The sequence below is a fragment of the Lottia gigantea genome, assembly GCF_000327385.1.
Source record: "Lottia gigantea unplaced genomic scaffold LOTGIsca_158, whole genome shotgun sequence".
NCBI classification, from domain to species: Eukaryota; Metazoa; Mollusca; class Gastropoda; family Lottiidae; genus Lottia; species Lottia gigantea.
In genome coordinates, this window is record NW_008707924.1 from 31,468 (window position 1) to 43,113 (window position 11,646).

The following is an 11,646-nucleotide window of genomic DNA, read 5'->3' on the forward strand; positions in this document are numbered from 1 at the left end:
GAGACATTGTTGTGATATATTTCTTAATACGTTAATATGGTTTAGTGGATTTGGTTAAAACAAAAAATATACTGATATATTCAAAGCTTCAGCTATGCTTATCATTTGTACCAATCCCTTTATCCTTTAACGGCAAAAAATATAACGGACCATTATTGCAATTTGTTTTACTCGGATAAAAAACAGTCCTAAACAAAAATTCTCTTGCCGTTCGTGATAACTTTATTTGCTTAACTTGGATTGACACGTTCTTAGGTTTGCCCACAACTTCGATAGAATTTTTAATGACCTTCTGCGACAATCAAATAACTACCAAGACTTGTGTTGGATACACTTAAATGGGATTTTATTATGAGAGTCAATTCCCGAAATATACAGTTTGTTGGTTTCTGAACAGAATGTAAACAAATTTCCTAACCAAGATAACTGATTCACTCAATCCACTGTTGCATTTTATACTTAACTGTTTATAAAATGGTTTGGTTTCCACTCATTCGAGTGGTATTTTTGATATCCCTTTTATTTATGGAGCTGATTGTTGCAGATAATTCAGTAACCTATTTGAAGACTGATGTTCGAGTCATAGACTGTGATTTAAACCCGCAATTAGCTTCAAGGAATACAACGACACAACTGGGGTGTTCGATTTGGTGTTCTAAAGTCGAGGAATGCGAACGTTACAAGTTCTGTCCGTTTTCAGATGGGAAGTCGGGTGGTGAGTGTGTTCTGCACACATCTCATGATGACTGTTTGTCTCAGGATGTAAATCATACTTGTGTTTGCATGATCAAGGTGAGTGGCATATTCAATTTAGTAAACTTTATGTGAGATATATATATATACATAGGAAACTATACGAATTGTATATTCTATTAAGTTAACTACACGAATATTATGTTTTATTAAGTAAACAATACGAATTTATATTTGTATTAAGTAAACTATTATATTTTTAGTAAGTAAACTATATACGAATCCTATATTTTATTAAGTAAACTGTATACGAATCGTATATCTATAAAGTAAACTGTATGTAAACAATACACAAGTTCTATATTTATTAAGTTAATTATCTACTAGTAGTATATCTATAAAATAAACTATATACGAGTGGTATATTTATTAAGTAAACTATACACGAGTTCTATATTTATTAAGTAAATTATATACTAGTCGTATATCTATAAAATAAATGATATGCGAGTCGTATATCTATTAAGTAAACTATATACGAGTCGAATATTTATTAAGTAAACTATATACGTGTCATATATTTATTAAGTAAGCTATGCACAAGTCGTATGTTTATTAAGTAAACTATATACGTGTCATATATTTATTAAGTAAGCTATGCTATGTGGTATATTTTTAGTAAACTATTTATTATGTACATTTTATCATGTTGACTATACACAAAAGTTGTATATTTTGTTTATTAGTAAACTAGGGTCTACCAATATACTATAAACCTTATTAATTTTTAATATAGTGTAGTAGTGGTTTACTCACATACGAGTGGAAATTATTTTTAGTATAATATGTAAGCGGTATATTTATTCAGTAAAGTATATACAATTTTCTTTTTTTAGTTAACTATATACGAGTTGTAGTTATTAGTGTTAATCAGTTAACCGTATTCGGGTAGTATTTCACGGATAACCCGGTCTGATTTGAAATAATCGGTTAACCGTCAATTTAATAAGAAGTAAAAAGAGAGCAATTTTGACAGAAAATTCGTCACTGTATGAGTCTTTAAACTGTTTTCTTTAGTAAATAAACACCTTTTTATTGATTGAATAATTGAGATTAATAATTCAAGATGGGGTATCAATTATCAAAACACAAACGAGTTGCAAGAATTGTGGTCAAGATTATCAAGCCCCTTTTTTTTTATATAAGTTCAACTAATTACTCGTTCTGGAAGATCGCAGTCGTCGTGTGCACCGTTATGTTAATTAGGTTAAACAAATAAGCACTGTAATCATTATCAGACGTTCGACACGTTTTATTGTATTGCGGAAATGTAACACAGTGTTTTTTAAGCATTTTCTAGTGTTTTAATAAGTTTTGTTATTATTTTTTTATTTCAATCGGGTACGAGTTGCGTAGAATAAAACAGTTATAAAGATTGTATTACTTTTTATTAACTCTTCTCTAATTGGCTGTTTGTTTCTTCTTGCCTGTCAATCAGCTTCAAGCTTATTAATATTCATGAGTACGGATTCATTGCAACAATAGTTTTATGCCAGTTGTGGAACCAGTACACTGATTCGCGGCGACTTCAATGAGATACACTCATTACACTGACCCCACAACTGGTATAAAAACCTTTGATCTGTTAGAGAATATAGCAATGAGTGACAATGGCGCTAGTCCGTCTGAACTCTATCAGGCCCGCTCGTAATCTTACATTGAAGCGTCTGCTTCAATGGTTTGTTTGGTATCTGTCGATTTGTGCCGACCATTCCCAGAGAACTAGCTAAAATCTTCCTTGGTACTCATTTACACTTAAGTTACTTTAGCGGTCCTTGACTCCTATTATAATCTTTAGTAATTTACCGGGATTAACCGGGTAACAAATGGTTATTGACGACGATTACCCGGTTCGTAAAATTCACTAACCGTTTCAACACTAGTATTTATGCGAGTGGTAAATGTATATCTTATTTAGTAAACTATATAAGATTTGTATTTTATATAGTAAACTACATACGAGTGATATATATCATTTAATAAACTATATACGAGTTGTAGTTTTATATACAGTAAACTATGTATAAGTGCTTAATCTCATTTAGTAAACTGTATGCGAGCTCTAGTTTTATTTATTAAACAATACATGAGTTGCAGTTTTATATTGTAAAAAATACATGAGTTGTAGTTTTATATAAAAAACTATATACGAGTTGAAATTATAAAGTAGACTACATACGAGTGGTATATCTCATATAATAAACTGCATGTACATGCTAATTCTAATTTCATTTAGTAAACTATAAACGAGTTGTAGTTTTATAGAGTAAACTACATACGAGTTTTATATCTTTTTTTATTAAACTATATACGAGTTTTATAACTTTTTTTAGTAAACTATATACGAGTAGTGTATCCTAATCCTGTATTAATTGGATTTACTTCTTTGTCTCTCTTTAGAAATCGCTTAAATATGGAAATGGCACTTATACCTGTCAATCAGGGTTTTATGGATCTCACTGTGAAAATATTGTGAAAGGTAAGTGAAATATCCCATTTTTATGATAAATCAAAGTATATATTATATACTGCATGCTTACAACGCTGTTATGTTTATGTCTTCTTCCATTTTCAGATTGTACACATGCATCAGAGATACCAGAAATGAACGATAATGCAATTAAGTTGATGTTCGTACAGCCTACACTAGCAACAAAACCATTTCAGATATATTGTAGGACGGCCCCAAAACCATTGGTATTGGTATCTTTAAGGATGTACAGTTCAGTATGTTGTAACCTGTTTAACAAATCCTGGGCAGAGTATCGAGATGGTTTTGGAAGCCTTTTAAGCGGTTACTGGCTTGGTCTTCAAAAGCTTTATTTGTTGGTAAATGAACCCGGACGAAACGCAAGCTTTCAAGTCGTGGTAAGAAATTCTTTGCTTACATGTGTAAATTTGTACAGCGAATTGAGAATTACTGATGAAGATGATGGTTTCCGAATTTCTTTAGGAAGGCTTAGCAATGTCACAGATATGAGTTCCTGTCAAGAAGGAATGAGGCAGACAAATCTAGAAGCAGAAGGTCAACCTTTTTCAACATACGATCGTTATAATGGCTCATACAATTGTCCAGAAGTAATGCAATCGGGCTGGTGGTTCGCTGAAAACTCCCTTTGTACCTCAACAAATGTTAATGGCGACTTCAAGTTTAGTGGTCGATCATCTATTTCCTGGTTACCTGATTTTAACGTCTATGCTGTTACTTTTGTGGAAATTACCATTAGATAATCTAGTCAAACATTGATAATTATATCACATAAGGACATCTAAATACCCCTTTTCTAGATACAAGCTAACTTTCTATATTATACATGTATTTAAATATGAAGATGAGAAAACATTTGATTGTGGAACATTAGTAAATGTTCATTATTCATTATTTATTTAGATTGACTGATTGATTCTTTTTTAATTTATGATTTTCGTATTAACAATGAAGATTTATTTAAGGGACAGGTTCGACATCCGTTTGACCAATCTACCTTAGTCTCAGAAACTGATGTTTTTTAGCTCAGCTAATCAGTAATTATAGTGTTCACAGCTCATCGTAGAAAATTGATCATTCAAATCTATGTGTGTTGAGAAAAATTGCGTTTGAAAACTCGTCTTTTCTTGAGACTCTGCAAAATAAATAGTGAAATTCCTAGTTTGAGGTATTTTTGAAGGAATTTCTAGTACCTTCGAATATTTACATATATTCGAAACCCAAATCAACCCCCGAAAATGAAAATTGCTATGTTTATATTTTCCAATTCATTTCCCTTATACTGAATATGTTTAGGGAAGATTTAATTTCATGTATGGAGTCTCACAAAGGGACATCTTAAATTGTTTGTACGTAAATTAACGATGGAAAAATGATGACTCTTTTGTTGCCGATGCAAACCTAGTCAAGAGGTACTTGTGGTTTGTTAATATAAGCAGGAACAACCATACAACGATTCTTGAGGAGGATGAGGATTCAAAGTCAGCGAGTGGTCGCCGAGAAGGTACAGGTCTGGCCCACAGATAAAACAATTCATCGTAGCTTTAACCTTTTAACGAAAGATAGCTTGCTAGGCAAGACATATGACGCCTACTGGCAACTTTGATTTATAATAGAAAAATTTGGCAGCAAAGTAACAATCACCCATAGGCCTAAGAAATGTTTGACCTTCAGTCGTACACTTCTATGAAACTTTTTGGGGTGAAACTGAATAGTATTAGAAGAAGAATCGAGCCTTTAAATGTTTACGAGCAAAATATATTGAAAGCGTTTTCAAGTACATGGTCAAAAAGTCATGATAAAATAGCTTTTGATTTTCAATAGGACTCATCCATGTTCTAGAGTGTTTACGAGCTTAAAATTGAACATGTTTTCAAGAACGAAGGCAATAACTCATACTATATATTTGTCGATTTTTCTCATATAAAATAAGGTTCATTCCTGGGTGATAACAAACTCTCACACCAAATTTTGTCAAAGTCTGTCAGGAATTGAACCTTCTATAGTGGTTACAAGCTAATAATTGAACGCGTTTTCAAGAACAAGGGCAATTTCACGTGGACCTATTAAAATGAACATGCCATGTCATCAAAAAAATAAGTAAATTCTATCACCATTTCAAACCACTTGTATTGTGTTTTTGTAAAATCATGGACATTTCATAAAACTAAGATATGATGTAAATACATTCAAAACTTGCTATTTCCGATACTTGGTTAAAGAAACTATAAGTAGGTTTGTATTGATAATAATGTATGACACTTGAACATAATGAAGAGAGTAATTAGTTCATATTGAAGTTTCAAAATCTTTATGAAAACACCAATTTCATAAACAATTAAGCAAGAACAATAACAATCACCAAACAGCAAAAGCATTTACGTATACCTTTCTTTATTTCTTTTCTGTGAACTATAAATTTAGTAATTAATCATTATTTAAGGCGCAGCAAACATTCCCTACCGAAGAAAAAAATATAATTGAGCTAGCGCCGTTTTGTATGTTTTTTATGTAATCCTTTACAGGATTTCGATAGATGACAGAGAGAGAACCGATTTGAACGTAATAGTTCAGTCAAAAGTAGATTCATGGACCTGTAGCCTTAAAGAAATCATATTCAGGTCGATTACTTCACATTCTTAGTTGAAAAAATCAATATAAATCGAAAAAAAGCATTAATAGACAGGCAAAATCATTAGTATTTAGAGTGCTAATTGTTTACTATAAATATATTTTGTTGAAAAGATACTTTAAATATTTCACATAGCCCAAAAGTGAAATAAAAACAAAGATTCTTGCAAACGGTTTATAGTATATTTTATTTGTTCCAATATTTATATTTGAAACTTTGTAAGAAGAATTTCCATGAAATCAGTTTTGTGAAAAAAAAATAAGGTTGATTTTCGTCTTAAAGCACTATATACAAATCGATAAAATAATAAAACACACAGATAAACACATTCAAAGCAATAAACAGCAGTGGAAATAAAAACGTTTGTTGCACACACTCTTGATCCGATCTTTTGTGCGATCAAGCACACTCAAACATATCCTTCAATATATATTTTTTATTTACAACCCTTGAATGGTTCACTTATGGTATAACTTATCCTTGTACAATATTTTCCAGATAGAGAACAATCTTCAAAAAGTAATCATTGAACTGAAAAGAGAATCCTTCTATTATAACACAAATATTATTTACAAAGTTTTTTAAATCCCTACTTCTCGATACTGATATCTAAATCGTGACACAATCGTAATTCATTGTCCTGATTGAGCCGAATCTCGTTTATTCGTTGTTTTTGTCACTGTGTACCTCAACTTCATGCAATGATCATAGCCATTTTGCACAATCTGTATCATAGACATTTTGCACAATATATCTTCAAATGAATTACAACCATTCGATGTTTTATTATAATGTCAATCCACAGTTTATCAACACTTAAAGTTAAAATGTAAACTTTAATGTTCTGCTATTGAATACGATTTACAAATGATGATCATATTTCAGTTAAATCGAATCGCATCTGTTCGTTGTCTCAACATTCATCTGATTGAGAAACCTGCTGATTGAATATACTTTAACAAAGATACGCTTTGCATTTTACTTCTACCACAAAAATCTCTACATACAGTTACTCCACATGTCCGAAATATCACTTAACAACATTTGTATATATAGTATAAAATGGAAGTTCTAATGTTGATCTTTTTCCATGGGATTTTTCAGGCTATGTTTCAAACATCTGTTCAAACACCAATGTTCTTGACCTTAATCTTCAAATATTGTGGTAGTAGCGCCCGGCAAGATAATTGAAAGAGTGTAGCAGATTGTTGAAAGAACGAATAGCGTCATGAATAATCGGTCAAATATAAAAGCCAATTGTTGCCATTCTTGTTTGATATTGTCACGTCGATCCTGCTCAGCCAATCTCATTTCGTTTTTCTCGATAGTCTGATAAACTTTTTGAAGTACCCGAATGAATTGTCTTTCGGTGTTACTGTCTCCTGGTGATGCAGATGGTGCTATTTTCCTTGTAAAACGGGGAGATAACCCTCCATTTTCTGGCATCTTATCATTTTCATATCTCATATAATAGTCATTTTGGGGAATTTTATGCTGAAAGAGGAAATAAAAAAATGGTTAAATAAAAGAAAAGGATATCGACCTGTGTCATTTAATAGTATCATTCTTAGGTTGTCATTGCTTGTATTCTGTGCTGTGTGAGTTATATTGTGTGTAAGAAATTAAGAAAAGAATCTGTCTCTGGTTTGGTTCTAGTCAACGGCATTTTACTTTATTTCATACCAGTAATGTTGTAACCTGGCTGAGGGGTTACGGTTGTCAACGGTCACAGCTGTGATACTTCGATGGTAGGTCCGAACACATAGAACCAAACAACTTACCCCACTGAGAGGAAATCAAACAGCGTACTTACCATACCCTTCTCAGGTGGTTGTGGATCGGGTAGTTCCAATTTGATAAATAATAATTTAGCCACATATTTAAAGAATATAGTCTTCAAATATCTGGGTATCTCAGCACCCCTTGCTCCTTTGTGGTGTACATTTAATGTATATACAGTTAAACATGTAGCAAACGAAACAATAGCAATAGTAATACCATAGTATAAACCTGAAAATATTAATTTGTATTACATAGTAAACAAGACATTTACGGTTTACTGTTCTGTGTCAGATCTGTAATGATAGATTGGAGCCCACACCAATATCAGATCCTACAAAATGATACCTGTACCCTTCTTTTTTGGTGGTTCAAAAGCAGAGGTTACGTTCTTATTATTATGAAACAAAGTAATAAAGCGTATCTCTGCTCGACACGTTCCACAGTCATCGTGTAGTATTTGGTTTGTTTCAACTTCAAACTACTTACCTACTAAAGGAAGAACATCTGATGTAGGTGGCATGTTTTCGGCAAGAATCATAAGAAACACAGTCATTGATAATAAAGTCGTAATACCCATAGATATTTTCTCTCCCGAGTCTGAGGGCACGTAAAATCCCATTAAGGCAACAAAGGTAATTAACACACACGGCATCACCAAATTAAACAAATAAAATAGCGGACGCCGTCGTATTAAAATGTCATAGTTTATAAACACAAACGGCACAGGACAACATGAAAACGTAACGACCTCACGTCGTTGAACGTATCGATGTAGGGTCCACTCTGAACTTCCCATAAAATTGGACGTATCGCCTTCCGATCCAACATCTAAAATATTCAACTGTTCGTAGTCAAAGCTCCATGATGAGAACGACATGGAACAATTTTGTTCATCAAACGGGAAATATTTCACATTTATTCTACATGCACTTTTAAAAATGACCATCGATAACCATGTGACATTGCCATCAGAGGTTACTATCATGTTGGTACTGACGTATGAATTTTCTATGGCTTTAACTTCAGCACTGAAAAACATAGCAACACCAAAATCATTGTTTGGATCAAGTACTTATTTTGTTTGTTCATGATAGGATATCCATGTGGGTACTGCAAAGTATTTAATTAATGCTAAGTTTTTGTTTATAACCAAGGTATAACTAAGGCGTGTCAACTCTTTCCTTCTACCTTACTGGACAAGATATTAGTAGGTTAAGAAATAAAAACTTACTTGTTATAAAGCAAAATGTCTGGTTTCCATACGAGTTCCCATGGTATTCTAGTTACTGTTATATTATCGTACCTCGCCGGATTCCAACTTAACTGTTTGTCTAACCAACCCTACAATGAAAGTAATTATATAGGAACGCAGGATTTTAAACTGGAATTAGTTCGAAAGTGGGCCAAATGAATTTAGAATCTAGAGCTCTTCCTGACCGCTCCCTATACGATGTCAATTTTGGAAACGCTTGAACCTGAAAAATACCTGTCTTTGAAATTTAAAGATATTTTGTTGTTTGGCTTGCTCAGTGAAGAAAAAGGTGTCTTTTGTTACCAAAAGAACACGCTTGTCTACATCTCGGTTCACTTACCTGGTTGATCCAACAATTCGTTGTTATAATTTGGTTTTTTTCATCCTGGAAGAAAACAAATACCACATATAAATATTAACTTTCATTGGATTTCCAATCTATTGATTTGCCATGGCTAGAATCCTATATCTTAACATTGTAAAAAATACACAGTAACATCTGAATAATTTTTTTGGGATCGGAATGAAATAAGCTTTGATGTCTATTTTGTTAGTCACATCGTAAAACTTACAACATCGATGATTTGAGCCAGGGCAACACCAAAAGTGACATTTAACATCATTTCAGGTCTAAGAGCCGGTCTGACTCTTTTATCATATTTCTTCATCAAATCTCTCAGTAATCTATACTCAGCATCACTCTGTACAACTTCTGCACATACCACTGTAATAATAATGATTATATAATTATGATAATCACTCAATTATACTGATAATGATAGCTTTTGATAGCAAACTGAACGTCTATAGACTATTTAAGTACCCAAAAAACTTTTCTTTTCATTGATGAGGAATAAGGGCCAATCATTCTCACAAGTAACTTTCAGAATATCAAGGACAGTTGACAATCTGTGTAGTCAAATCGTACCAAATATATTGTTGATTTTAAACCAACACACAATATTTCATAAACTGTCACCTCTATAGCGTTCACAAACAACATTTAACTTAGCCTAATTGTGTATCATAAAAATCCATAAAAACTATACTCTCTATTCTCAAACAAAATTTTAAGTCTTAGTCAAGAGCATTAACTAAAAGACCGTCCATCGAAAAATCATAAAATTCAAACTTGACCTAGAACAAATTTGACAACAAGATCTCAAAAAATTTTCATTGACAAATAATCAAATTGAAACTTGTCCAAGATCTCATCATTATAGATGATCATGCCAAATTTCATTAAAATCAGATGAAATCTCTATAGTCTCTACGGTATTCATGAAAAAATGTTGATGCGTTTTTACTATATCAAGGGCAATAACTCAAACATCCTTCATCCTTTCATCGAAAAATCGTCTTATTTATTTATTTTTTTTTTTCACAAACAAATGTTTACGCGTGTTTACTGTGTCAAGGGCAATAACTAAAAACCGTTAATCGAAAAATCGTCAAGTTCGGTCTTGACCAAGATCAAGTCAATATAAATGTTCACACAAAATTTATTAAAATCAGATGAAACCAGTAGTCTCTATAGCGTTCACATACAAATTTATACTATGTCAAGGGCAATAACTCAAAAAACATTTATAAAAAAAATCGTAAAATATGAACTTCACCAAGATCTCATCATTATAAATAATAAACTCTACTGTGTTCACAAACAAATTTTGACGCATTTTTAATAAGTCACGGACAATGACTCATACACCATTCATCAAAATATCGTCAAATTCGAACTTGAACAAGATCTCATCAATATAAATGATCAAACCAAATTTTATAGAATCAAATAAAAACTACAGTCTCTATTTTGTTCACAAACCAATTTTGACGCGTTTTTACTCTGTCAAGGGCAATAACTCAAAAATAATATATCTTATAATGTGGGTGTATAAAATCTGATAGAAAATAAGGAAAAAGCAAGATAACAAACAAGAAAAACTTACTCGAAACCGGAAGTAGAAATAATACAAATATATACAAGTTGTAATCCATAGTGAATATTTCCTCTTCCAGCAGACATCAAATCATGGTAGTTTCTGTCGAGAGCATTGAGTGATTAATCTGAAGTTAGAAATTAATTCATAAGATTGACCAATCATTACCATTTATTGAATATGTCAACACAGTCTTCTTTATTAACACATGTCCTCTAGGTGCATGGTATACTTATCCATTCAAAATGTAAAACGTAAAACTCCATTCCAATCCGTGCAGTAAAAACACAACGCTTTCATAGATCTTTTGATTGATTGAATAGGCCGTTTCACCCAGAAGACTCCCTTATGGACATTATTGAGTAAGAGTCTATTTTGCGCGTTACCACTACAAATTACGCCTGTAACATGAATTGTTAATTGTGTTTACCACTTAACCATTGAAAGGGGAATAAATCTCTATTCTCTGGTACCGATCAGTCCATTCTAATTCATTTCAGATTGATCTCGAGAAGAACATGTGCCTATCAAAATCTTAATCCATTATATAAGTCAAAATTCACATGCCGAGTGGACAGAAAATGAGTCAATAGCCAACCTTAATTAATCAAGCTGCACGTTAACATGAAGCTATGAAGCTAGTACAAAATTACTAAGACTAAAGAGCTGAGCTTTTTTAAACGAAACGACTTAACGTCACGGAGAATCTCCGTTTTTGCAGCACTGTGACGATAAACATACTTTGTAACGAGAAACATATGCAAACTACTTGCATCCTTTAGAAACCTAAATTATGCAT

General features: G+C 32.3%; 2 protein-coding genes across 2 annotated transcripts; one reads left to right on the plus strand and one right to left on the minus strand.

Annotated features, from left to right (window-relative positions):
* Window positions 1–474: 474 nt before the first annotated feature.
* On the plus strand, window positions 475–3,984 carry LOTGIDRAFT_173396 (hypothetical protein; the record flags this gene model as incomplete). Its single annotated transcript, XM_009050876.1, has 3 exons — window positions 475–792; window positions 3,154–3,232; window positions 3,329–3,984. The coding sequence occupies 3 exons, from the start codon at window positions 475–477 to the stop codon at window positions 3,982–3,984; spliced, it is 1,053 nt and encodes a 350-aa protein (XP_009049124.1).
* Window positions 3,985–7,650: 3,666 nt separating this feature from the next.
* Window positions 7,651–9,593, minus strand: LOTGIDRAFT_141278 (hypothetical protein; the record flags this gene model as incomplete). Its single annotated transcript, XM_009050877.1, has 5 exons — window positions 7,651–7,883; window positions 8,142–8,683; window positions 8,887–8,996; window positions 9,248–9,292; window positions 9,480–9,593. Coding segments are annotated over 5 exons (1,044 nt in total), but the record flags the coding sequence as incomplete, so codon positions are not given.
* Between the last annotated feature and the right edge of the window lie 2,053 nt (window positions 9,594–11,646).